The sequence below is a fragment of the Alnus glutinosa genome, chromosome 11 (genome assembly GCF_958979055.1).
Source record: "Alnus glutinosa chromosome 11, dhAlnGlut1.1, whole genome shotgun sequence".
Classification (NCBI taxonomy): domain Eukaryota; kingdom Viridiplantae; phylum Streptophyta; class Magnoliopsida; order Fagales; family Betulaceae; genus Alnus; species Alnus glutinosa.
In genome coordinates this window covers 2,660,974-2,685,848 of record NC_084896.1, presented here as the reverse complement: position 1 = coordinate 2,685,848, position 24,875 = coordinate 2,660,974, and the positions used below count along the sequence as shown (strand labels likewise).

The 24,875-nt window shown below is 34.5% G+C and overlaps 2 protein-coding genes across 2 annotated transcripts; both read right to left on the bottom strand.

Annotated features, from left to right (window-relative positions):
• Positions 1–19,529: 19,529 nt before the first annotated feature.
• Positions 19,530–20,414, bottom strand: LOC133882044 (G-type lectin S-receptor-like serine/threonine-protein kinase At4g03230). Its single transcript, XM_062321136.1, has 3 exons — positions 20,194–20,414; positions 19,947–20,094; positions 19,530–19,838 (listed from the first exon to the last, which is right to left on the bottom strand). Exons 1-3 carry the CDS (start codon positions 20,412–20,414, stop codon positions 19,530–19,532), a joined length of 678 nt encoding a protein of 225 aa, XP_062177120.1.
• A 458-nt stretch (positions 20,415–20,872) lies between these two features.
• LOC133882043 (G-type lectin S-receptor-like serine/threonine-protein kinase At2g19130) lies at positions 20,873–24,631 on the bottom strand. The gene is made up of 3 exons (XM_062321135.1): positions 23,314–24,631; positions 23,098–23,199; positions 20,873–21,066 (listed from the first exon to the last, which is right to left on the bottom strand). The coding sequence occupies exons 1-3, from the start codon at positions 24,629–24,631 to the stop codon at positions 20,873–20,875; spliced, it is 1,614 nt and encodes a 537-aa protein (XP_062177119.1).
• Positions 24,632–24,875: the final 244 nt, after the last annotated feature.

Sequence of the window (24,875 nt, the reverse complement as noted above, 5' to 3'; positions counted from 1 at the left end):
TGATTGTCAATATCGCAATCCATCTCCATGTTTTGCATTGCTAGACGTTGGGTTAACTCTGTAACCCGCCTTTGCAAGTCTTCAATCATCGTGTCTTGTACACTCCGTTCATGGTAGGAGACTTCCTCATTCAGAACCTGTCTACGCCGACCACGATCACGATCACCAGTCTGTTAGAAATAATTAAATAACAATTATTTCTTTAACCTAACATGCGCAGTGGAAAATTAAATAGAACAGTTTTAGGCATACCTCTAGCCATATTTGCTCAAGCGTCTCCACGATCCATCTGAAGAACAAGAAAGATTATTTGAGGGATCTTCTAACCTATGCCTATTATCGAATTGCCGTACTGATGGTGTACACAGACTGTTTATTTATAGGCTAAGTCAGGGACCCTCAAATATGGTAAATACCGTATTGTTTCCTTCCATCAAGAAAACAATATTGTTAATTGATTTTTAAAATCAATTAACCGATTCCATATTTACGGTAATCTAAATTAATAGAAATAACCATAATACCGATTCCATATTTACGGTAATCTAAATTAATAGAAATAATCATAATACCGTATATGTTTATTAAAAAATAATAAACATAGCAAACACCGTAAATGTGATATAAAGGCCACATAAGGGAATAATATCTTACACAGTCATGAAAACTGATGAAAACAATCACCCCAAGAAAGTGCTTAAGCTTTGATATCAACTGACGCGGGATAGAACTAAGATTGGTCTAATAGCATATGATAGCTTAAGAAACTATGAATTAAAGATAGAAAAGAGAATTTAGGAAGAGCGAAATAACAAATAGGGAAGAGAAAACCCCTAATTGCTCCAAATAATTAAGCAAATATATAAATAACTCTGGAAGACTTAAAATTTAATTGATACTTCAAAACTTGATTCCAAAATAATACATACTTGCCTTTATATAGGTAAAGTTTGAGTATTTTTCAAGCAGAATACTTGGAGAGAAAGAAAGAAAAAAAAAAATACAAAACATAACCGTAAACTTGGAGAGAAAGTAAAATTATGGGTAAATATAAAATAAATCTCTGGGTTTTCGCAAAAATCCTAAAAAACCCCTCACTTTTTTTTTTCAACATTGAATCTTTTAGTTTTTTGCGAATTTGAAACTAGTCTCTCTGTGAGTTTTCTTTCCATTTTTGCAACTTCTGTTAGTGCCACGTCACCCTTTTCGCCACATCATCTTAAAATATTGTTTTTTTTATTATATTATCAAAATAAAAAATTAAAATTTTATTTTTTATTTTAAAATAATAAAAAATTAAATCCTTGGGGAGGGAGCGAGCCACCTCGGCCGCCCCCTCCCCTGTAAAAGTTTCACCAATGGCACCAAACTCCTGGAGCTTTGGTTATAGTGAGATTAAGAAGAGGTCGAAAGATCTTGAATTTAAACAACCTTGAAAGAGTCTCAGAGAGTAAAAAATATTCTGAGAAAGGTAATTGAAAAGGGCTTCCGGCCATTGCCACCCCAAAACCTCGCTCACCCATCAGAACACCGTCCATCCCTTGACCTGCTGCTGTGGTTCTCTCCCATGAAGCTGTAGGCCTAAGCGTTTCAAGTGCAGATGCAATACGGTCTTTACAAGTTTCAACCTGTTCCAAAGTGGCCGATCTTAGATAACCAAACTTAATTATTACCGTAGACATGCTTTTGGGTTTAGCTATGACAGTCTTATATTATTTTCAAATAATTATTGTGTTTGGTGATACTTTAAATTTTGAAAAAACTTTAATTACCAGTACCCAATTTTTCATTACTTTTGTAATTATACTTTTAAACTATAAAAATTTTCAATTTAGTAAATCAATCTTTCAATTTTTTTTAATTTCAATAATCCGTTAGAATTTTTCATTAAATCCTAATAGAGGGGTGCCAAAATTCCTAAAAATATCCGTCCTTTTTTTTTAGGAAAAAAATTGTAAGGATTTAACAAGATTTGCAAAAAAAAAAAACTAATGCCCGAATCTTTCAAAAAATTATATATATATATATATATATATATATATATATATATATATATTTTCTTTTTTTTAAAAAAAAAAATAAAAATCACAAGGGTATTTTGGAAATTTTGATAGTATTTAACGAAAAATCCTAACGGACGGGTGAAATTGAAAAAAATTGAAAAATAAATATATTAAATTTACACTATTTTAAATTTTAAAGGTATAATTATAAAAATAATAAAAAGACCAAAGATGTTAAGTAAAGTCTTCTCCCAAATTTTTGACCAACCTCGGCGGCCAGATGCAGAGCTAAAAAGAGAGACATTGTAGCATTCTGGCTTTCCTAGAATAACTTTTTCAACATCACTAGTGGCTGGTCCTATCACCCGACGAAGAAGTCATCTTATTTTAAGCAATGCATGCACCTACCGAGCAAACAGGAAATGTGACCCTCCATCCTTTGATGTGAACCCTCTATTGACTCAATCCTCTCAAAGGGTTCTTTTGTCTCGGCTTGGGAGGTCCTCGATCATTTGGTCTTGGAGATGTCCTAGTTGGCCTTGGATGACCTTCAATTGGTATTGCATTAATTTTCTTGCTAAGAGTGCCAAATTTTGTGGGTTCCATGATAGATTGAGACGTAGGTTGAACTACGTAACAGACAACCACTATGATCTTTTGGGTGTTTGATCATTTCAATCCATCCCGTACTTCCCAGTACCAAAATAACTTGAAATCAGAAGATAAACAAGTTGCAACCCATCACAACTTGATTCTGAATAATAGATATGGATTTTCTAACACCAACTTGAAATAAATCAATCTTCTCACGTCTTTGATCATTTACTTTCTCCAATTCATGCTCCATAAAAGTCTTCAAAGAATTATTAATTCTTTCTTGACCACAAAAATTAAAATATTCATCCAACACACTGAGACCAACATCCAACTTATTTCTAAGAGAATTTGATAGAAAATTTTTAACCCCAAGGAAATCAAAATAACTAATTTCCTAATTACTCAATTGAAATCCCTCGTCATGTGGACTTTCATCAAACACATGGTAGTCATTATTTTCTAAGTCTGAAGCCTAAGTCTCCATGCCGCTTATCTCAATCACGATGTTCACGAAATAGAACAGGGTTGTAATACAGGTTCTCAAAATTAGATTTTGAATTGTGATTGTCAATATCGCAATCCATCTCCATGTTTTGCATTGCTAGACGTTGGGTTAACTCTGTAACCCGCCTTTGCAAGTCTTCAATCATCGTGTCTTGTACACTCCGTTCATGGTAGGAGACTTCCTCATTCAGAACCTGTCTACGCCGACCACGATCACGATCACCAGTCTGTTAGAAATAATTAAATAACAATTATTTCTTTAACCTAACATGCGCAGTGGAAAATTAAATAGAACAGTTTTAGGCATACCTCTAGCCATATTTGCTCAAGCGTCTCCACGATCCATCTGAAGAACAAGAAAGATTATTTGAGGGATCTTCTAACCTATGCCTATTATCGAATTGCCGTACTGATGGTGTACACAGACTGTTTATTTATAGGCTAGGTCAGGGACCCTCAAATATGGTAAATACCGTATTGTTTCCTTCCATCAAGAAAACAATATTGTTAATTGATTTTTAAAATCAATTAACCGATTCCATATTTACGGTAATCTAAATTAATAGAAATAACCATAATACCGATTCCATATTTACGGTAATCTAAATTAATAGAAATAATCATAATACCGTATATGTTTATTAAAAAATAATAAACATAGCAAACACCGTAAATGTGATATAAAGGCCACATAAGGGAATAATATCTTACACAGTCATGAAAACTGATGAAAACAATCACCCCAAGAAAGTGCTTAAGCTTTGATATCAACTGACGCGGGATAGAACTAAGATTGGTCTAATAGCATATGATAGCTTCAGAAACTATGAATTAAAGATAGAAAAGAGAATTTAGGAAGAGCGAAATAACAAATAGGGAAGAGAAAACCCCTAATTGCTCCAAATAATTAAGCAAATATATAAATAACTCTGGAAGACTTAAAATTTAATTGATACTTCAAAACTTGATTCCAAAATAATACATACTTGCCTTTATATAGGTAAAGTTTGAGTATTTTTCAAGCAGAATACTTGGAGAGAAAGAAAGAAAAAAAAAAATACAAAACATAACCGTAAACTTGGAGAGAAAGTAAAATTATGGGTAAATATAAAATAAATCTCTGGGTTTTCGCAAAAATCCTAAAAAACCCCTCACTTTTTTTTTTCAACATTGAATCTTTTAGTTTTTTGCGAATTTGAAACTAGTCTCTCTGTGAGTTTTCTTTCCATTTTTGCAACTTCTGTTAGTGCCACGTCACCCTTTTCGCCACATCATCTTAAAATATTGTTTTTTTTATTATATTATCAAAATAAAAAATTAAAATTTTATTTTTTATTTTAAAATAATAAAAAATTAAATCCTTGGGGAGGGAGCGAGCCACCTCGGCCGCCCCCTCCCCTGTAAAAGTTTCACCAATGGCACCAAACTCCTGGAGCTTTGGTTATAGTGAGATTAAGAAGAGGTCGAAAGATCTTGAATTTAAACAACCTTGAAAGAGTCTCAGAGAGTAAAAAATATTCTGAGAAAGGTAATTGAAAAGGGCTTCCGGCCATTGCCACCCCAAAACCTCGCTCACCCATCAGAACACCGTCCATCCCTTGACCTGCTGCTGTGGTTCTCTCCCATGAAGCTGTAGGCCTAAGCGTTTCAAGTGCAGATGCAATACGGTCTTTACAAGTTTCAACCTGTTCCAAAGTGGCCGATCTTAGATAACCAAACTTAATTATTACCGTAGACATGCTTTTGGGTTTAGCTATGACAGTCTTATATTATTTTCAAATAATTATTGTGTTTGGTGATACTTTAAATTTTGAAAAAACTTTAATTACCAGTACCCAATTTTTCATTACTTTTGTAATTATACTTTTAAACTATAAAAATTTTCAATTTAGTAAATCAATCTTTCAATTTTTTTTAATTTCAATAATCCGTTAGAATTTTTCATTAAATCCTAATAGAGGGGTGCCAAAATTCCTAAAAATATCCGTCCTTTTTTTTTAGGAAAAAAATTGTAAGGATTTAACAAGATTTGCAAAAAAAAAAAACTAATGCCCGAATCTTTCAAAAAATTATATATATATATATATATATATATATATATATATATATATATATATATATATATATATATATATATATATATATATATATATATATATATTTTCTTTTTTTTAAAAAAAAAAATAAAAATCACAAGGGTATTTTGGAAATTTTGATAGTATTTAACGAAAAATCCTAACGGACGGGTGAAATTGAAAAAAATTGAAAAATAAATATATTAAATTTACACTATTTTAAATTTTAAAGGTATAATTATAAAAATAATAAAAAGACCAAAGATGTTAAGTAAAGTCTTCTCCCAAATTTTTGACCAACCTCGGCGGCCAGATGCAGAGCTAAAAAGAGAGACATTGTAGCATTCTGGCTTTCCTAGAATAACTTTTTCAACATCACTAGTGGCTGGTCCTATCACCCGACGAAGAAGTCATCTTATTTTAAGCAATGCATGCACCTACCGAGCAAACAGGAAATGTGACCCTCCATCCTTTGATGTGAACCCTCTATTGACTCAATCCTCTCAAAGGGTTCTTTTGTCTCGGCTTGGGAGGTCCTCGATCATTTGGTCTTGGAGATGTCCTAGTTGGCCTTGGATGACCTTCAATTGGTATTGCATTAATTTTCTTGCTAAGAGTGCCAAATTTTGTGGGTTCCATGATAGATTGAGACGTAGGTTGAACTACGTAACAGACAACCACTATGATCTTTTGGGTGTTTGATCATTTCAATCCATCCCGTACTTCCCAGTACCAAAATAACTTGAAATCAGAAGATAAACAAGTTGCAACCCATCACAACTTGATTCTGAATAATAGATATGGATTTTCTAACACCAACTTGAAATAAATCAATCTTCTCACGTCTTTGATCATTTACTTTCTCCAATTCATGCTCCATAAAAGTCTTCAAAGAATTATTAATTCTTTCTTGACCACAAAAATTAAAATATTCATCCAACACACTGAGACCAACATCCAACTTATTTCTAAGAGAATTTGATAGAAAATTTTTAACCCCAAGGAAATCAAAATAACTAATTTCCTAATTACTCAATTGAAATCCCTCGTCATGTGGACTTTCATCAAACACATGGTAGTCATTATTTTCTAAGTCTGAAGCCTAAGTCTCCATGCCGCTTATCTCAACCACGATGTTCACGAAATAGAACAGGGTTGTAATACAGGTTCTCAAAATTAGATTTTGAATTGTGATTGTCAATATCGCAATCCATCTCCATGTTTTGCATTGCTAGACGTTGGGTTAACTCTGTAACCCGCCTTTGCAAGTCTTCAATCATCGTGTCTTGTACACTCCGTTCATGGTAGGAGACTTCCTCATTCAGAACCTGTCTACGCCGACCACGATCACGATCACCAGTCTGTTAGAAATAATTAAATAACAATTATTTCTTTAACCTAACATGCGCAGTGGAAAATTAAATAGAACAGTTTTAGGCATACCTCTAGCCATATTTGCTCAAGCGTCTCCACGATCCATCTGAAGAACAAGAAAGATTATTTGAGGGATCTTCTAACCTATGCCTATTATCGAATTGCCGTACTGATGGTGTACACAGACTGTTTATTTATAGGCTAGGTCATCCTCCCTTTATAATAAAAAAATTGATTTTAAGGAAAAAGTTGTCTCTAATGTCACATCAGAGACAACTTTTTCCTTAAAACCATTTTTTTTAAGGAAAAGGGGATGAGGGGTGCATTTCTAGCATTTCTCGTCTCAGAGAGTCAAAAATATTCTGAAAAAGGTAATTGAAAAGGGCTTCCGGCCATTGCCACCCCAAAACCTCGCTCACCCATCAGAACACCGTCCATCCCTTGACCTGCTGCTGTGGTTCTCTCCCATGAAGCTGTAGGCCTAAGCGTTTCAAGTGCAGATGCAATACGGTCTTTACAAGTTTCAACCAGTTCCAAAGTGGCCGATCTTAGATAACCAAACTTAATTATTACCGTAGACATGCTTTTGGGTTTAGCTATGACAGTCTTATATTATTTTCAAATAATTATTGTGTTTGCCGTTTGGTGATACTTTAACTGAACACCGACGTATGTTTAGTTGATTATGTTATGGTGATAATATTGTGGTAAATCTATGCTATAGTTTTCCATTAGATTGCTTGGGTGTCATAGACTCAGGTATATTAGCTAGGTTAATAGGCCTATGGCCTTAATAGTTTAATGGGCTTTGAATGTAATAGGTACATTAACTTAATGGGCCTATGGCTTTAATAGTTTAATAGGTTATGAGTAGGTTTGTAGTCTATATAAACAAGAATTGTAATAGTTATTAGGTATGAAATTTGTAATGTAGTCTTAGACCATAATGGAGGGTGAGCACTTGGAAATGCTCACGGAGGGATGGTAACCTTGAAATTGCCAACTATATGTATTTCTCATTTTATTAATCAATTACTTCGAATTTCTTCCTAAATTCATCCTTAATCTAGTAACTGAAATTACCTGTTACATTGGGTTAATAATTATGAGGTATATGATGACTGTCTTTTGACCAAAAAAAAAAAATCCAAGTATTTTTTGCTGCAAAACTCACCAAGGATGGTTTTTAGTAGCACCGAATTATATCTCATCTTCTTTTCAAATAAACGGTGAAGTTTGGAATATATTGGTTCTTACAATGCAAAGCACCAAACGACATCGTCTTGAACCAAAGAGAGGTTTAACAAACTAACATTGTTAACTTACAGATCCACCTACTCTTACACTGGGCTGAGAAAGAGAGATTCAGAAAGCTAAGATGATAATGGTCTTTTTCCTCACATTCAATCTCTGGTCTCTCTCAGATCAGCTCAGATCAGGTGGGAGATGGCCTTTCTCTTCCAAGTCTCGATTTTAGTTTCTCTCCCTAATCAGTTTATAGATGAAGTTTCGATTTTATGGCCGGTGCACACTTTTGATTTGTTCCTGGTTGTCAGGGAGGCAGTGCATGGCGTTCAACTACTACTTTTGGCACGTGTAAATTTGGAGGTTCTAATTAAGTAGAGGTGTACACCGCCTTAGACGGGTGGTTTTTGCTTCCGAACTGCCTTCGCCATCACCCTAGGTGCATGGTGGGCAGTTTTGAGGCACCTTCTGTCCTTGCCACGGGCGAACGGTTAGTTCTCTAGCTAGCTCCTAAATATCACTTGGAGGAGAGGCCATGCACCCTTAGATTTCTCTCTCTCTCTCTCTCTCCTTTTTTTTTTTTTTTTTTTTTTTTGTGGAGTTGGTTTGAAAAAAGTTGAATTAAGTGTAAAGAGTTGCCAAACATATATTCAAAAACAATATATATATATATATATATATATATATATATATATATAGTTTACTTTGAAGCATTTGCTGGAGAGCTAAAAAGGCTCATATTAATTAAATATAGCTAACATGAGCCTTTTAAAGGCCGATGATAAGTTTAAGTAAGGAGGTTTATTTTTATTTTTTTATTTTTTAATTTATTTTATATATATATATATATATATACATTAAAGTATATCTTATTTAAGTTAGAGTAAAGCCTGCAATTTCATAAGAAGAGTACAAATATGTATATACTATAGTCATTTTTCTCGCTTTCTGAGATGTAAAATTATTAATTAAATTTTTATATTCAAGACTTTTAATATTCTTTTTAGCATTCAATTCATATTGATGTTGGAGCATATTAGAGACATAATTTCTATGTTCTATTGACAATTTAATTGAAATTGACATTGCCTTATGCATGTTGAACTTTTACGAATGTGAAAATGGAAAAGTAAACAAATGGACATTCAAGAATTTATATATGTTGAAAAATTTAAGACTTTGGAGGCCTTAATTATTAACTTTCATGGAAAGCCTATTCTTTATGAATGTGAATTGTACACATTACAAGAAAAAGAATGACTACATGTATGTCTAGAGTCAATAAATCCTCATTTTCATGTCTAGAGATTTTGTTAGGCCTCAATATTGTAAAATTATTATTTTGTCATAATAGAAAGCCTCTTCAATGGTGACGTAGTGCAAGTGGATAAACGTGATTGAGAAGCTGCGTTCTCAAAGCATAAATTCAACAAACACGTTGAAAGAGATAAATTGAATTCTTATTGATAATAAAAAATTGTCTCCTCCGTTACAATGATTCTCAATTTATAGCAAAATCCTAATGACTGTAAAAGCAAATAAAATATCCCAAGGTGGGAAATAAATGAAATAAGGAAATAATGGGTGTCAAAAAATATTCCCTAATCAAAGGAGATACTTGGTGACAAAGAAAACCCATTTTAGAAAAAATACAATACTGAAATCAAATCTACACTAAAAGGGAAAATAACTAAATAGGCAAGAATCCGTCATTCAAGTCGGCAAATCGGCCAGTTACTCGTCTCGGCATTTAACCGACTTAGACTTCCCGTTTCGGCAACAAGCTCCTGATATTACCGAGGTTTCTCCTCAAATTGTCCTACATCAATTAGAGATTATTTACTTCCTAATGTATTCTAGGGTTTAGTCTAGGGTTTTTTGTCTACTACTCATAGCCTCTCTATATATAGAGGTCTCTTGTAATACAATATTATCAAGACTCAATACAATGTAGTCCATTATTCTATTTCGCTCCTTCTCTCTTCCATATAATTCTCCAATACATTTCACATGCATGGTATCAGAGCTATTTAACACCTAATGGAGAGGGTGTCAAAATTCCTAAAATATCATTTTTTTTTTTTTTTTTTAAGAAAAAAAATTGCAAGGATTTAGTTCTTAGTAAGGAATTAACGAAATTTGCAACAAAAAAAAAAAAAAAAAACCTATGCATGAATCTTTCAAAAAATTTTATATATATATATTTTTTAAAATAAAAAAATAAAAAATCACAAGGGTATTTTGAAAATTTTGACAGTATTTAACGAAAAATCTTAACGGAGGGATGAAATTGAAAAAAATTGAAAGCTAAATATAATAAATTTACACTTTTTAAATTTTAAAGATATAATTATAAAAATAATAAAAAGATCAAAGATGTTAAGTAAAGTCTTCTACCAAATTTTTGATGGATGTGATGGCAAGATCACTAGTGGCTGGTCCTACAACCATTTGACTATTCTCGTGGACATGGAACTTTCCCGGGGTCATCATTGCAGTATATGCTTTTTGTGTCAAATCAAAGGGGCCCCGAATTTCAGGTATTTATAATATTTCCCATTTTTTTCGTGATGTATGAAAGCATTTGTAGGGAAAGCTTGGCATAGCGTGACTTAAGATTCATGTCGAAAGTAGTGGCCGCAGGGCAAACCGTAAAAATTGGCTGTTTGCCTTCCCTCAAGAGTACATTGAGAAGAAGAGAATATTAGGCAAGGTTTTATGTGGCGCACGTCATTAGAAGAGTAAACAGTATCTTCCAGAGGGCTTGAACTTGTTAAAGTAGTAGTACTTGTTAAAAAGCATTCATTTATCATTGGCCCTTTCATGAATATCTTCTAGGCTATCATCATGGAAAGCTAGTGACAGTGAAAACTTGATGCTAGTAGATCTAATCAGTCACACAGAATGAGTGAGACCAGTGGGGGTGGTTTTGTTGGTGCATGTCCGAAGATGGCAAGATCACTAGTGGCTGGTCCTACAACCCGGCGAAGAAGTCATCGATCTTATTTTAAGCAATGCATGCACCTACAGAGCAAACAGGAATTGTGACCCTCTATCCTTTGATGCGAACCCTCTATTGACTCAACCCTCTCAAAGGTTTCTTTTGTCTCGATCGGCTTGGGAGGTCCTCGATCATTTGGTCTTGGAGATTTCCTAGTTGGCCTTGGATGACCTTCAATTGGTCTTGCATTAATTGTCTTGCTAAGGGTGTCAAATTGGGTGCATGGTTCCATGATAGATTGAGACATAGCTAGATCGACGAACTAGGTAACAGACGATCACTATGCAAATGCATGCAAGTTGCAACAAATGTCTATAAATGTAACTAAAGCCCAATACAACATTTAAGCCCTCAATTAAAAACTTCTTTATTTTTTCAATCAAAATTCAAATAGACAAAATTACAACAACTAATTATGCCGATCCTCCAAGCGTAGAGGGTGACTACGGGAAAGTCACAACTTCCTAAATTCTACGGGTTTGCAAGCTCCACATTTATTTAAAAGGTTAGCTAGTGGGAATGAATTTTTTTTTTTTTTTGTTCAACAAAATATTAACGGGTGGCACAGACAAATTAAGCAAAAAAATGGGAGCGTTAGTCAAGACAATAGGTTTTGGGATAATTCACCAAGCACACAAGAAATATTGATGACAATTTTTGTAACACTCCGGTTCTATATTAAGAAGAGATGAATAGTTCACATAGAGTGAGTGATTTATAAAGATATTTATGGGTGTTAAGTCTCACATTTCCTAGTTATTAGGTGAAACTGAGCTTTATAAGGGATTCTATGGAATTAAGCTTCAAATTGACTAGTCATTTTGGGGTGATAGCGCATATGTGACTAGCACTTTTTCCTGAGTCGTTATAAATGGTATCAGAGTCACCTGGTAATGTCAAGTCATGTAGTACTAGAGCACCGCATGACGTGTCTCTTACGAAGACATTAGGGGTTTAAGGGGGGAGTTTGTCACACCCCACTCCCATATTAGAAAGAGATGAATAGCTCACATAGAGTGAGTGATTTATAAAGATATTCATGGGTGTTAAGTTTCACATTGCCTAGTTACTAGATGAAATTGAGCTTTAAAAAGGATTCTAAGAAAATTGACTAGTTCTTTTGGGATAATGGCGGCAGATATGGCTAGCATTTTTCCCTGGGTCATTACAATTTTAAATAGCAAGGATATAAATGTGATATTGTAGACTCTTTAGGCGATTCTCTATGTAACACTAAGAACAAGGACTTGTCACGTTTTTCTGGTCTTAGATTAAACTAGACTCTTCCATGTAACTTTTGAAAGTGATTCCCATATATGCTTATAATATTTTAGTCATTGTTCTAAAATTGACTAGTTCTTTTGGAATTATGGCAGCAGATATGGCTAGCGCTTTTTCTTGGGTCATTACAATTCTAAATAGCAAGGATATAAATGTGATATTGTAGACTCTTTAGGCGATTCTCTATGTAACACTAAGAACAAGGACTTGTCACGTTTTTCTTGTCTTAGATTAAACTAGACTCTTCCATGTAACTTTTGAAAGTGATTCCCATGTATGCTTATAATATTTACACTTACCTATGTGTTTGAGCTTTCCTTTGCTTGACAACAAATGAAGAGATCGACATAAGATAAGCCTTGTTGTTGGAACGAGCATAGCTACCCATACTTTCCATTTTTTACCTGATTATTATGACAAAAAACACTGTTAGCTCAATAACAGAGAATGAAGTATTAGTTCATAACGAAAGAGGACATAATTTTGTGGAGATTTAGATCATATGATCAAAACGAAAGACACTTTGATGCTCATCAGCAGCAAGTTTGAGATAGATATCTTGTCCAGTCTAGTTGCCATGTGAGAGTTGATGTAAGTTGAAAAGAGCTCCTTCTCAAATCATACACCAACTCCTATTATAAGCATAAGCTATGCAAGAGCAATTTTTCATGCAAGCCACTTCACAATTCTTAGCACTCGCTGCCGAATATGCTTTCAAATTAACAGGCAATCCAATGTTTGTTATTTTCATGAACCAATCTTTTGTGCCATTAGCATACATATTATTCTCACATTGTAAGGGGATTTCCTCACATAGCCACCTGAACAATCCTTTAGATTGATGTCTTCGATCGAAAATGGTTCAAAACCTTTTAGACACTTACAAGGGTTTAAGAAATTCTCACGGTAGAACACGCCAAATGCACCACACAAAGCATAGACATGAGACTGGTCCCATGATACAAACCAAAATATATTCCATTCCAAAGGGCTAGACATCCACGTCCACAGGTACAATTGTCCTGTAGACGACATCACTAATTTAGAACGGTGAGATGAATTATAAAGAAAATGAATAAGATATCTTCTTCATTTGAAAGAACACTGATGTTGTAAACAAAATTCAATCTCATCTTAAGAATTAAGCTTAATTAATTTCCATTCCAAACTCCAAAACTCCAATAGATTTGGGATATGTTCCACTATAAGCAAATTGATTGCTTCCATTTGGGTCTAACCCCCCCCCCCCCCCCCCCCCCCCACCAGAACACACCAGGTGTTGGATCTTCTAAATTTTTCCATGAAACGAGTAGCTGTTATTTTCGAGTAACCTTATCAATCCAAAACTTTGCACCTTGGGGCCATGTATCGGTCTGATGGTCGAAACTCTCCCACAATATAGAAGACGCATTCGACCTATCTCTTAAAACAAAAATTCCCATCTTCCCCAAGCACTGCTTCAGTTGAGCGGCGAAATGTCAAATTTGTCAACCAAAATGGGATGTATCGGTCAGATGGTGGAAACTCTCCCAAAATATAGAAGACGCATTTGACCAATCTCTCAAAACAAAATTCCCATCTTCACCAAATAATGCTTCATGGTTTAGGGTTTATGGTATAGGGTTTAGGTTTTGGGGTTTAGGGTTTTGGATTTGGGATTTGGGGTTTGGAGTTTAGTGTTAAGGTTTTGGGTTTTGGGTTTGAGGTTTAGGGTTTTAGGGTTTAAGGTTTAGGATTTGGGTTTGGATTTAGGATTTAGGGTTAGGGTTTATGGTTTTAGGATTTAAGGTTTAGGGTTTAAGGGTTTTTTTGGTATAGGGTTTAGGGTTTTTAGGGTGTACGGTTTAAGGTTTAGGGTTTTAGGATTTAGGGTTTAGGGTTTAGGGTTTGGATTTAGGGTTTACGGTTTTAGAGTTTAGGGTTTAGGGTTTTGTATTTAGGTTTCGGGTTTCGGGTTTAGGGTTTTACATTTTTAGGGTATTAATTATGGCGACAGGAAGAAGGGGTCTCTTCGTCTCCCTGCCTGGATTATGACATTTTCGGAGCAAAATGTTTATGGAAAAAGGGAAAATGCTAGGAACGCTAATTTTACCATTATTTCTTTACAAACTTAAAACTTACGTGAGAACTTATAATCAATGTACGTATATGATTAGTCATTAATTAATTAAATTAATAAATTTATTTTTTATTTAATTGTTTTATCAATCACAAATTATTATGTCAATTTTTTTTTTTAAAAAAAAAAAAATACCTAACAGCGTGCGCATATATATATATATATAAGGACCACGGCAAGGCAGCAATGGTGTTTATTTAAAAAAAAAAATGAAAATGCTTTGAATATTATAATTTTTACTACAATTTTTTATAAACTCACGTAGTTTTATATGAATAAGAAAATAAATTGACAGATAAATTTAATGGTTTAAAAGTTAGCTTGATAAACAACATGAGCACTGTGAAATAAATTTGTAAATGAAGGACTTTTATACTAAAAGTAATAATAACATAACGACACTCTTTAAAAGGAAAATAAATACAGACTTAATGAATATTTTTTAGGGTATAGGATTTAAGGTTTAGGGTTTGGATTTAGGATTTACAGTTTTAGGGTTTAGGGTTTAGGGTTTGGATTTAGGTTTAAGGTTTAGTGTTTTGGGTTTAAGGTTTAGGGTTTTGTGTTTAGGTTTCGGGTTTTAGGTTTTACCTTTTTGATATTTAAAAAGGAAAGAAGGGTTTTGAAGAGGGTAAGTAAAATATCCATCACTTCCATTTTTACTTGGCACAAAAGTGTAGTTGAAGATATATAGAACTCAATCCGTTCATTTCAAGAACTAAGCTGAATAATTTTCTGTTCCAAACTCCAAAACTCCAATAGATTTGGGATCTGTTCCACTCTTAAGAAATATTGATTGCTTCCATTTAGGTTGAACCCCAACAAGAATACACCAGGTGCTGGATCTTCTAAATTTTTATTGAATATTTATTTAAAGTTACTGTACGTATACATTACGCTAATGTCGAGACATTTATTTAAAAATTTAAATAATATAATATTATGAACTCTTTTAAATACATTAATTTTAAATTTTGACCATAAAATGTACTACTCATTTCGATCATTTACTTCAAAAGATAATTGTCAACCAAACTATGTTGCGTGAATTAAATGAGAATTTGTTGCATAATACATATCTAACAACTAACAACGAATAACCACTCGATCTGTCGACTGAATTAAATGAGAATTCTTTTTCAGAAGCTTGATTGGGTCTAAGCACGGCGCTGATGAAAGTTGAACACCTTGTCTCCTTGTATCTGACATGGTTTTCCTTTAATGTTAGATTAAGATTGCATTAGAGTGAATAGACCCTCTGCAAATTGTCGAATCATTATCATAGCATTTGGCCCCGTCCGATTGTTCAAATTTACTCTTTATTTTAGTTAAAAAAAATAGTTTATTCAATGTTAAAAACTCACCTTTTAAAAGCATTTATCTTCGGACCTATTCACTTTTATTATTCTATTTAAATATATATAAATATTCAAGTAATTAAAATGTTTTTCCAAAATTTAATTTAATAAAATACTTACCAAGACTAAAAAAAGAAGAGAGCCCCTTCTATACGGACTATCTGTAAAACCCCATTTTTCAACCTCCAATCAAACTTTGCCACGTTAGCTAAATCCACTAGAAAGAATAAGGATGAAAGCAGCCAATCACTTCATGGATATGAACACCCACGGCCCTCATCCATCGGCGACTGCAGCGGCCGGCGCCACCCTTAACAACGGCCGGCTCTTTCTTCTTTTCCTTGACCCCCGACCCACTGCGCCAGTCCACTGAACCATCTTGTCGGGCTGCCTTCCCTGTGATACCCAACCCCATACGACCCATCCGGCAACCACTGCTAATACGACCATATCCCCTCCATTAATTTTTCTTTTCCCCTAGATCTATATTTTTAGTCCGCACAAATCTCGTCCACCACAAATCAAAACAAACGCCCAAATCCATATAATATTCCACTCTAGCAAGCAGCAGCTGAACAAACAAAGCTCATCAAACTTGAAAAAATTGAAAACAAACAAATTTGCTTGCAACTCTCATCAATTGGCCACGAACTTGGCATTTCCTCAAATCACAAACCAAATTCACCCATCCAAGCGACCACCGACAAACCTCCAAGCCTCCAACCTGTCAATCATTCCACCACCCTCAATCCAACCAAGCCAATACCCAAATCCCAGCCACCTTCGATACCCGAACCGCAAAACCCACAAATAGAAACCTATAAACCCCTCACCACACCGCAATCCACCACCGCACATGAAGTGGTGTCCCTGCCTCCACCCAAAATTTCATCTTTGTTGCCGGCGATCTGCGCCATCAACTGGTCCTCCGGTGAGGGAAAGAGAAATCGACGATAGAGAGAGATTCTGGGAGACTGAGAGGTGTGTAGCGTTTGGTTGGGAGAGGTGGGGTGGCGGCGTTAGACGTGGGGTTGTTTGTAGGTTGTTGGTTCTTTGGGCAAGGGACCCATGAGAGATTAGAGAAGAACATAGATGAGTAGGGGAAAGATTGAGTATTTTCATGTTTATTGTATTTTTGATGAGTTATTTATTTATAATTAGTTGCTATAAAATGAGGGTTTTATAGCTGTGATCATCATGTTAAATACGATTCTGTTTTACATTGATCATTATATTAAGCTTATTTTAAAATGAGAGCCCCTACTATAAAAATGTGGTGTAAACTAACTTATTTACAACATCCACTCAGATTTAGACACATCAACTTGATACACAAAATAGAATAAACGCAAAAACTCTGGATTACCCCATCCTTGTTGTGGTTCCGGAAACTAGCGATCCACGTCCACCTATACCCGACTCTTCTGCCAAATGCCACCGCTGAAATCAACGGAAGGCCACCATACCGCCTCCTCCTATGCATAAAGCCCTCCGATCGTGATTTCTTTGAGAAGCCACACTCCTAAGAATTTTCTTGGCAACCAAAGAACTCGGCAAGCCGTCCCCAAGGTCTCACCTCCTCTCTCTCTCTCCCCCCCCCCCCCCCCCCCTCTCTCTCTCTCAACATGTCTTTTTTTTTTTCAAGGGCTAAAGGGAGCCCTTCCAGAAATTCTCGAAGGCCAGGGCCAAACCCAGGCCTAAGAGGGGAGGCCTAAAAGGGGGGTTGGAAATAGTTTTCAACCAGCAATAGACGTGCCTTGGTTAGAACCTCTCTCAACGTGTCCTAATCCTTTGTTTGATTCCCGAGAAACCGGAGGGAAAGAAGAACAAAAATAGGAAACGGGGAGGGTTTTGACTTGTGGAAGCTCGGTAAAGGATGTTGTTGCAAGCTTGCTGAGTAATGGTGGCGAGTTGACTCAGTGAGGGAATTGGGTGGGGGAAGAAGTGAGCTTCTGGTTGCACGAAGAGTGGGGTTGAGATTTTGATCGAGTTTTGAGTTTTGATGATGAAATAACAGTGATAACGAAATGTGATTGGTGTCATTATCTTGCACATTTATTTTGTATCATTTTTTCAAATCTATAACTAAATCTGTGGGACTCACATTTGAGTTCCACAAATTTAATGATAGATTTCTTATATGGAGATGGACAAGAAATGTGTAAAAGAATGAAAACAAACTTTTCTCTTGTTAGAAATATGAAATATGATACTTTTACAACTTTTGTACAACACCAACAATTTTTTTTTTGTCAAACTAATCATTAAATCTGTTTTTCCACATATGGGTCATAAATATCCAATTGTTGATTTTAAAAAAAGTTGGTGGAGTTATACTCGAGTCATATAGAAGTTATAAACGTAACGTATCTCTACAGTTATTTTTCATATCTATTGTATTTTGTGTGTGTGTGTGTGTTTTTTTTTCTTTTACTGGTCAACCTCTAATTAGACGCCGTACAATATAGACTTTACAGCCCATCCGAAAAAGAGGTATTCTCTTTTAAAATATAGAGTGCTGCGAGTGCGCATATGTACGTTAATGGTTTCTAATTCTCCAGCTTTCGTTGCATGCATTATGGTAACCAGAAGACACGCACGAAAAGTACATAAGATTTAAAACCTTCGTCGCTTTTCGGTTGTTTGCTTCAGAATCAAACATTGCTTATGTTTGTCCGCACATTTAGTAAATAATTTACAAGTTATTAAGCTAAATAATTGTATTCAATGTTTTTTAATGTTTTTTTAAAATTGGGAGGAGACAGAATGATCGATTTTTTTTTTTTAGTAAACAGTGCTCCCCAAATGAGGAGAGCATTGTTTAGGATCTTTAAATTTTGAAAAAACTTCAATTACCACTCATGATATTTCATCACTTTTACAATCATACTTTTAAACTTTAAAAATTGTCAATTTAGTGTATCAATTTTTTATTTTTTATTTTTTTTAAAAAAAAATTCAACCATCGGTTAGAATTTTCCATTAAATCCTAATGGAGGGATGTCAAAATTCCTAAAATACATGTCGTCTTTTTTAGGGAAAAAAAATTGCAAAGATTTAGTTGTTGGTAAGGATTTAACGAAATTTGCAAAAATATTCATACTTGAATCTTTCAAATTTATATATATATATATTTTTTTTAAAAAAGGCATTTTAGAAATCTTGACATGATTTAATGAAAAACCCTAACGGATGTGTGGAATTAAAAAAATAAAAATAAAAGATAGACATATTAAATTAACACTTTTAAAATTTTAAGAATATAATTAAAAAAAATAATGAAAGATCTGAGATTAGGTAAATTTTTCCCCCAAATTTCGTACCAAACTCCGTAGCCATATGCAGAGCTAAAAAGAAGTCAATGTAGCATTTTGGCTTCCTATAATAACCTTTTCAACAAATTAGAGAGCTGGATGTGAGTGCTGTTTAAGTGATACTGATGACAAGATCACTAGTGGCTGGTCCTACCACCCGACGAAGAAGTCATCTTATTTTAAGCATTGCACCTACCAAGCACACAGGAAAAAACATTAAAAATAAAATAAAATAAAATTATAGTTTTTAATTTTTAATATATATATATATATATATTTTATTGAGAATGACATGTATGTCGTTTTTATTAGACTGACATGGTAGACTAAATATTTTTGTTAAATTTGTGGACACAAAAATGATTTCAAGGAATAATTTGTTATTTGATATTTTTCCTACCACAAGAACTTTACAATTTTTTTTTTTATACGATAAAAATTAATTTATAATTTAAACCGATCACGTGAACCAATACTACAATTTCTCCGTAACAAAAATACAAACTAATAAAAAGTCCAATAATGATTAAGCTTTCAATCATGCAACGACAAGATCATGGGTTGGTGTAATCTGTAGCTCGTGCCTCGTGTCTCGTGCCCTGCCTCAAATTGGCTCTACAACATTTATTTTCTTTCGTATAGGAATCAATACTCATCGTCATCGGGCTTCCATTACTGATATAGTAACACTATTATTTGAGCAATTACATGCACCATCAATTGTTAAATTTGAGTCCATCATATTCTGGTATGTGGTAAACGCTGGTTGCTTGGGTGTAAGTAGAGGTGCATGTTCATTGCTAATCATTGAGACTACATCAAGCATGGTAGGACGATCAATCGGACTTTCTTGGACACAAAGAAAGCCAATGTTAATGAATCTCAACGGAAGAGAACTAGAAGAAGGATACCCAATTGTTGGATTTATCAACTCCAAACTCCGATCATCTATCCACAACTCCCAAGCCTAGTATCATTTAAAATAAATGTAAGTTTTGCTGAAAACTAAGAGGATTTCAATTTATAACACTAATGTAAAGCATAAAGAAATTGAAAGGATATATAAGCTACTCACATATCTTAGAAGACTGAGTGAATTATGATTATAGAAGTCAGTATTCTTTTTGCCACTTAGAATCTCTAATAGCAATACTCCAAAGCTAAAAACATCGGACTTTATCAAGTACAAACCACGTATAACATATTCGGGAGACATGTATCCACTGGATTCCAAAATTTAGTACATTACTCTGTTAGTAACCTGCTAAAAGAATTTAACTAGCAATTGCAAATATTAGATATAAAACGAGTTGCATACTTACTAAGTTCCAACAATTCGGTTTGTGTTTGCTTGTGTTTCATTGCCTCCAACTATTCGAGCCATGCCAAAATCTGATATTTTTGGATTCATTTCACTATCCAAGAGAATGTTGCTAGGTTTTAGATCTCTATGTATGATTCGTAATCTTGAATATTGATGAAGATAAAGAAGCCCTTGAGTGATCCCTTCAATAATGCAAATGCATGTCTCCCAACCTAACATCGTTTTCTTGGTTGGATCTATTTAAATAGTACAACCAAGGAAATTAGTACTTAAGAACCTAGAAACATATGAGAGAAAATATATACACATATAGATACATATATAAACATGCACTCACCAAAAAGGTAGAAGTCCAAACTTTTGTTGGGCATGTACTCATATATTAATATCTTTTCATCTCGCTCAATAAAACAACCTAAGAGTCTGACAAGATTTTTATGCTGGACTTTTTGCAATTAGTTTTGTCTCATTTCTGAACTCCTCAATTCCTTGTCCAGATTTTTTTGAAAGCATCTTCACTGCAATTTTCTGCCCGCTAAGTAAATTTCCCTATGAAAGAGAACCATAAGCTCTTTAAAATTTCATGAAGGTTTACTATTGATTTTCGGTTTTCTTAATAGTGTACATAGCACATTAATCAAGGAAATCAAACGTACCATGTAAACAGGTCCAAAACCTCATTCTCCAAGCTTATTTGTAACTGAGAAATTATTAGTTGCAGTTGATACACTATTATAACTGAATAATGGTAACTCAGCATCCTTCTTCTCTCGTTTCTTCATATCTTTGTCGGTGTTCATTCCATCATTGATTGTATGGAGTTCAGTATCAAAATCAAATAATAGCAAATTAATGCTTGAAGAGCTGTCTCCTGTTTGATATAAAATGATAATAATTTGTCACTTTAGAGAAAAATCTAGTGATTGGGCCAATAAAATAAATCGAGATGACATCAATCAATTCACCAAAGTTCAACTACTATGAGTAATGCCTAGAGCAGTAAACGAGTAGAGTTACTTGTGAACATGCTCGGGCTCGGCCCAGATTAGCTCGGCTGAGTCTGAATATAAATATAAGTGCATTTGTGTGTAAGAGTGAGCTTGTGTATGTACATATGTGTGTGTATATGAATGTATATATATACTATAAGATAAACATGTAAAATTGATGTTAGATTATTTAAGATTTGAGGGAAAAATTCCCTCCAACGTGTTTCTAATTTCCCTTTTTATCTCTCTTTATATTATTTTCCCTCTTCCATATTCTTCTTTTCTTTATTATTTTTATATCTTCTTTTATCTTCTTATTTTCCTCTTCTAGATTCTTCTTTTGTTTATTATTTTTATATCTTCTTTTAGCTTCCTATTTTCTTTATCTTCTTTATTTTCTTCTTTTGTAGGGAGAGACCGAGAGAGGGAGGGGATCTGGCGGTGGAGATCCGGCGACTCAGAGAGAGATTTGAGACATGAAGATTGAGAGAGGGAGGAGATGCGGCAGTGGAGATCAGGATGGTTGTTAATTAGTAGCACCGAATTTTATTGCTAGTTAATTATGATCAGGGGCGCTATATATACCTCATCTTCTTTTCAAATAAACAGTGAAGTTTGGAATTAATATGCTGGCTCTTACAATGCAAAGGACCTAACGACATCGACTTGAACCAAAGAGAGGTTTAACAAACTAATATTGTTAACTTACAGATCCACCTACAATTACACTGGGCTGAGAAAGAGAGAATATTCAGAAAGCTAGGATGATAATGGTCTTTCTCTCACAATCAATCTCTGGTCTCTCTCAGATCAGGTGGGAGATGGCATTTCTCTTCCAAGTCTCGATTGTAGTTTCTCTCCCTAATCAGTTTAGATGAAGTTTCGATTATATGGTGTACACTTTTGAGCTGTTCCTGGTTGTCAGGGAGGCTGTGTATGGTGTTTAACTACTACTTTTGGCATGTGTAAATTTGGAGGTTCTAATTAAGTAGAGGTACCGTGTACACTGCCTTAGACGGGTGGTTTTTGCTTCCTAATTGCCTTCACCACCGCCCTAGGCGGTGGGCAGTTTTGAGGCACCTTCTGTCCTTGCCACGGGCAAGCGGTTATTTCTCTCCTAATCACTTGGAAGAGAAAGGCTATGCACCCTTAATTTTTTCTCTCTTTTGTTTTATTTTTATTTATTTAGTTATTTATTTATTTTTTTTGTATTTTTAATGTTTTTTGAGTTGGTTTGAAAAAAGTTGAGTTAGATCATGTAAAGAGTTGTCCAACAAATATTCAAAAACTAAAACTATATATTTTTTTTACTTTGAAGCATCTGCTGAAAAGCTAAAAAGGCTCATATTAGCTATATATATATGAGACTTTTAAAATTATAATTAAGTTTTTATAGTCAAGACTTTTCATATTCTTTTTAGCATTCAATTCATATTGATGTTGGAGCATATTAGAGATGTTGCCACATTGGAGAAAGTTATGCATGTTAAACTTTTATGAATGTGAAAATGGAAAAGTATGGAAAAGTAAATAAATGGACATTCAAGACTATATATATATAAATTTACGATGTTGGAGGCCTTAATTATTAACTTTCATGGAAAGCCGATCTATTCTTTATGAGCGTGAATTGTACACATTACAAGAAAAAGAATGACTACATGTCTAGAATCAATAAATCATCATTTTCATGTTTAGAGATTTTTTAAGGCCTCAGTATTGTAAAATTATTATTTTGCCGTAATTGAAAGCCTTCATTAGAGATTTATTTATTTACATTTTTACCATATTATAATTATAAATATAATTTTTTGATTAAAATAAATAAATAAAAATTAATTGGAGAATATTTATAGATGGGATCGCTCCCATGGAATACCCCATCTCAATCCGGTTAGAAAGTTTACACTTACCTATGTGTTTGAGCTCTCCTCTGGTTGAAAAACAAATGATAAGGCATAAGATAAGCCCTATTGAAGGGACCAGCACAGCTACCCATACTTTCCATTTTGTGCCTGATTATGATGACAAGAATCACTATTAGCTCAAACATAACAAAGAATGATCGAAGTATTAGCTTAAAATGAAAGATGACATAGTTAAATTTAATTGTGTAGATTTCATTTCACCTTTGGTACTTTGATTCTCATTAGGAGCAAGTTTGAGATAGATATATTCTCCAGTCTCGCCAGCATCTGAGAGTTGCTGTAAGTTAAAAATAGCTCCTTCCCATATCATACAGTACCCACTCCTATTATAAGCATAAGCTGTGCAAGAGCAATTATTCATGCAAGCCGCTTCACAATTAATCCTATCACTCACTGCCCAATTATATGCTTTCGAATTAACAGGCAATCTCACGTTTGGCATTTTCATGAACCAATCTTTTGTCCCATTACCATACGTATTATTCTCACATTGCAAAGGAGATTTCCTCACACAGCCACCCGCCCAATCATTTAGTCTGGTGTAGTTCATCGAAAATGGTTCAAAACCTTTTAGACATTCACAGGGGCTTGAGGAATTCCCACGATACACGCCAAATCCACCACACAAAGCATAGACATCAGATTGGTCCCTCGGTTTAGACCAAAATGAATTCCATACCCAAGGGCCAGACAGCCACGTCCATAGCTGCAGTTTTCCTGTAGACGACATCACTAATTTAGAGCGGTAAGATGGATTACGAAGATAATGAATAAAATATATTCCCTTTTCATTTGACACAATACTGAAGTTGTAGATAGAATTCAAGCTCATCTCAGGAATTAAGTTGAAAGAATTTCCATTCCAAGCTCCAGAACACCAATAGATTTGGGATGTGTTCCACTCTAAGCAAACTTGATTGCTTCCAGTTGGGTATAACCCCACCGAGAACACACCAGGTGCTGGATCTTCTGAATTTTTCCATGAAACGAGTTGATGTTGTTTTCGAGTAACCTTATCGATCCAACACTTTGCACCTGGGAGCCATGTATCGGTCGGATGGTCGAAACTCTCCCACAATATAGTAGACGCATTCGACCTATCTCTTAAAACAAAATTCCCATCTTCCCCAAGTACTGCTTCAGTTGAGCGGGAAAATGTCAAAATTGTCAACGAAATTGGGTTACTGGAGGAACCTCCATACAGGAGTAGATTGCCATCTTCTGAGAGCTCAAGTCTTGACGTAGACAGGTCAGACAGAGGGTTTTCTCTATTTGCTACCCAAACAATATTGTCCTTCTGGCCAAACATTTTATACCATATGCCCAGGTAGATTTTTAATGAACTTCCTGGTCTGAAGAAACCGAGCTCAAAAGTGCCACCTTGAGATACTATGGTCTCGTTCTTTGAATAAGAAAGAGACTGACCTGGTGAAAGGGTATCACTAGATATGGAGAAGCATGCTCTGCCATAAGAGAGGATTAGAAGCAGAACAAATAAGAGCCATGGCTTACTCGTCATGCTACCCATATATCCCTCTCTAACTTGCAGCACCGCAGTTAGTAATTAGAGGAGAATGGTAGAAGAAGAATGATGATAGATATGAATGGGTTAACAAGAGAACTTAATTGGAGTAGTCTTCTTGTGACGAAGTTCACTTCCAGACTATTCCTTTATAGCTTTTGGAAAACGCTGAACGCTCTTGTTTGTGTCATGTTCATATGTAACTATATAAGTTGAACTCGCTTCAGCACAGTGGTGGAGA

Excerpts from the sequence above, each read along its gene's own strand:
- LOC133882043 (XM_062321135.1), bottom strand. The coding sequence starts at position 24,631 with ATGACGAGTAAGCCATGGCTCTTATTTGTTCTGCTTCTAATCCTCTCT. Across the intron at positions 23,200-23,313 it reads TGAGAATCAAAGTACCAAAG|GCACAAAATGGAAAGTATGG; the intron begins GTGAAATGAAAT and ends CATCATAATCAG. Across the intron at positions 21,067-23,097 it reads AGGAGAGCTCAAACACATAG|GAGACAGCTCTTCAAGCATT; the intron begins GTAAGTGTAAAC and ends TATATCAAACAG.
- LOC133882044 (XM_062321136.1), bottom strand. The coding sequence starts at position 20,414 with ATGTTAGGTTGGGAGACATGCATTTGCATTATTGAAGGGATCACTCAA. Across the intron at positions 20,095-20,193 it reads AACCGAATTGTTGGAACTTA|TGGATACATGTCTCCCGAAT; the intron begins GTAAGTATGCAA and ends TTTGGAATCCAG. Across the intron at positions 19,839-19,946 it reads CACTCAGTCTTCTAAGATAT|GCTTGGGAGTTGTGGATAGA; the intron begins GTGAGTAGCTTA and ends AAATGATACTAG.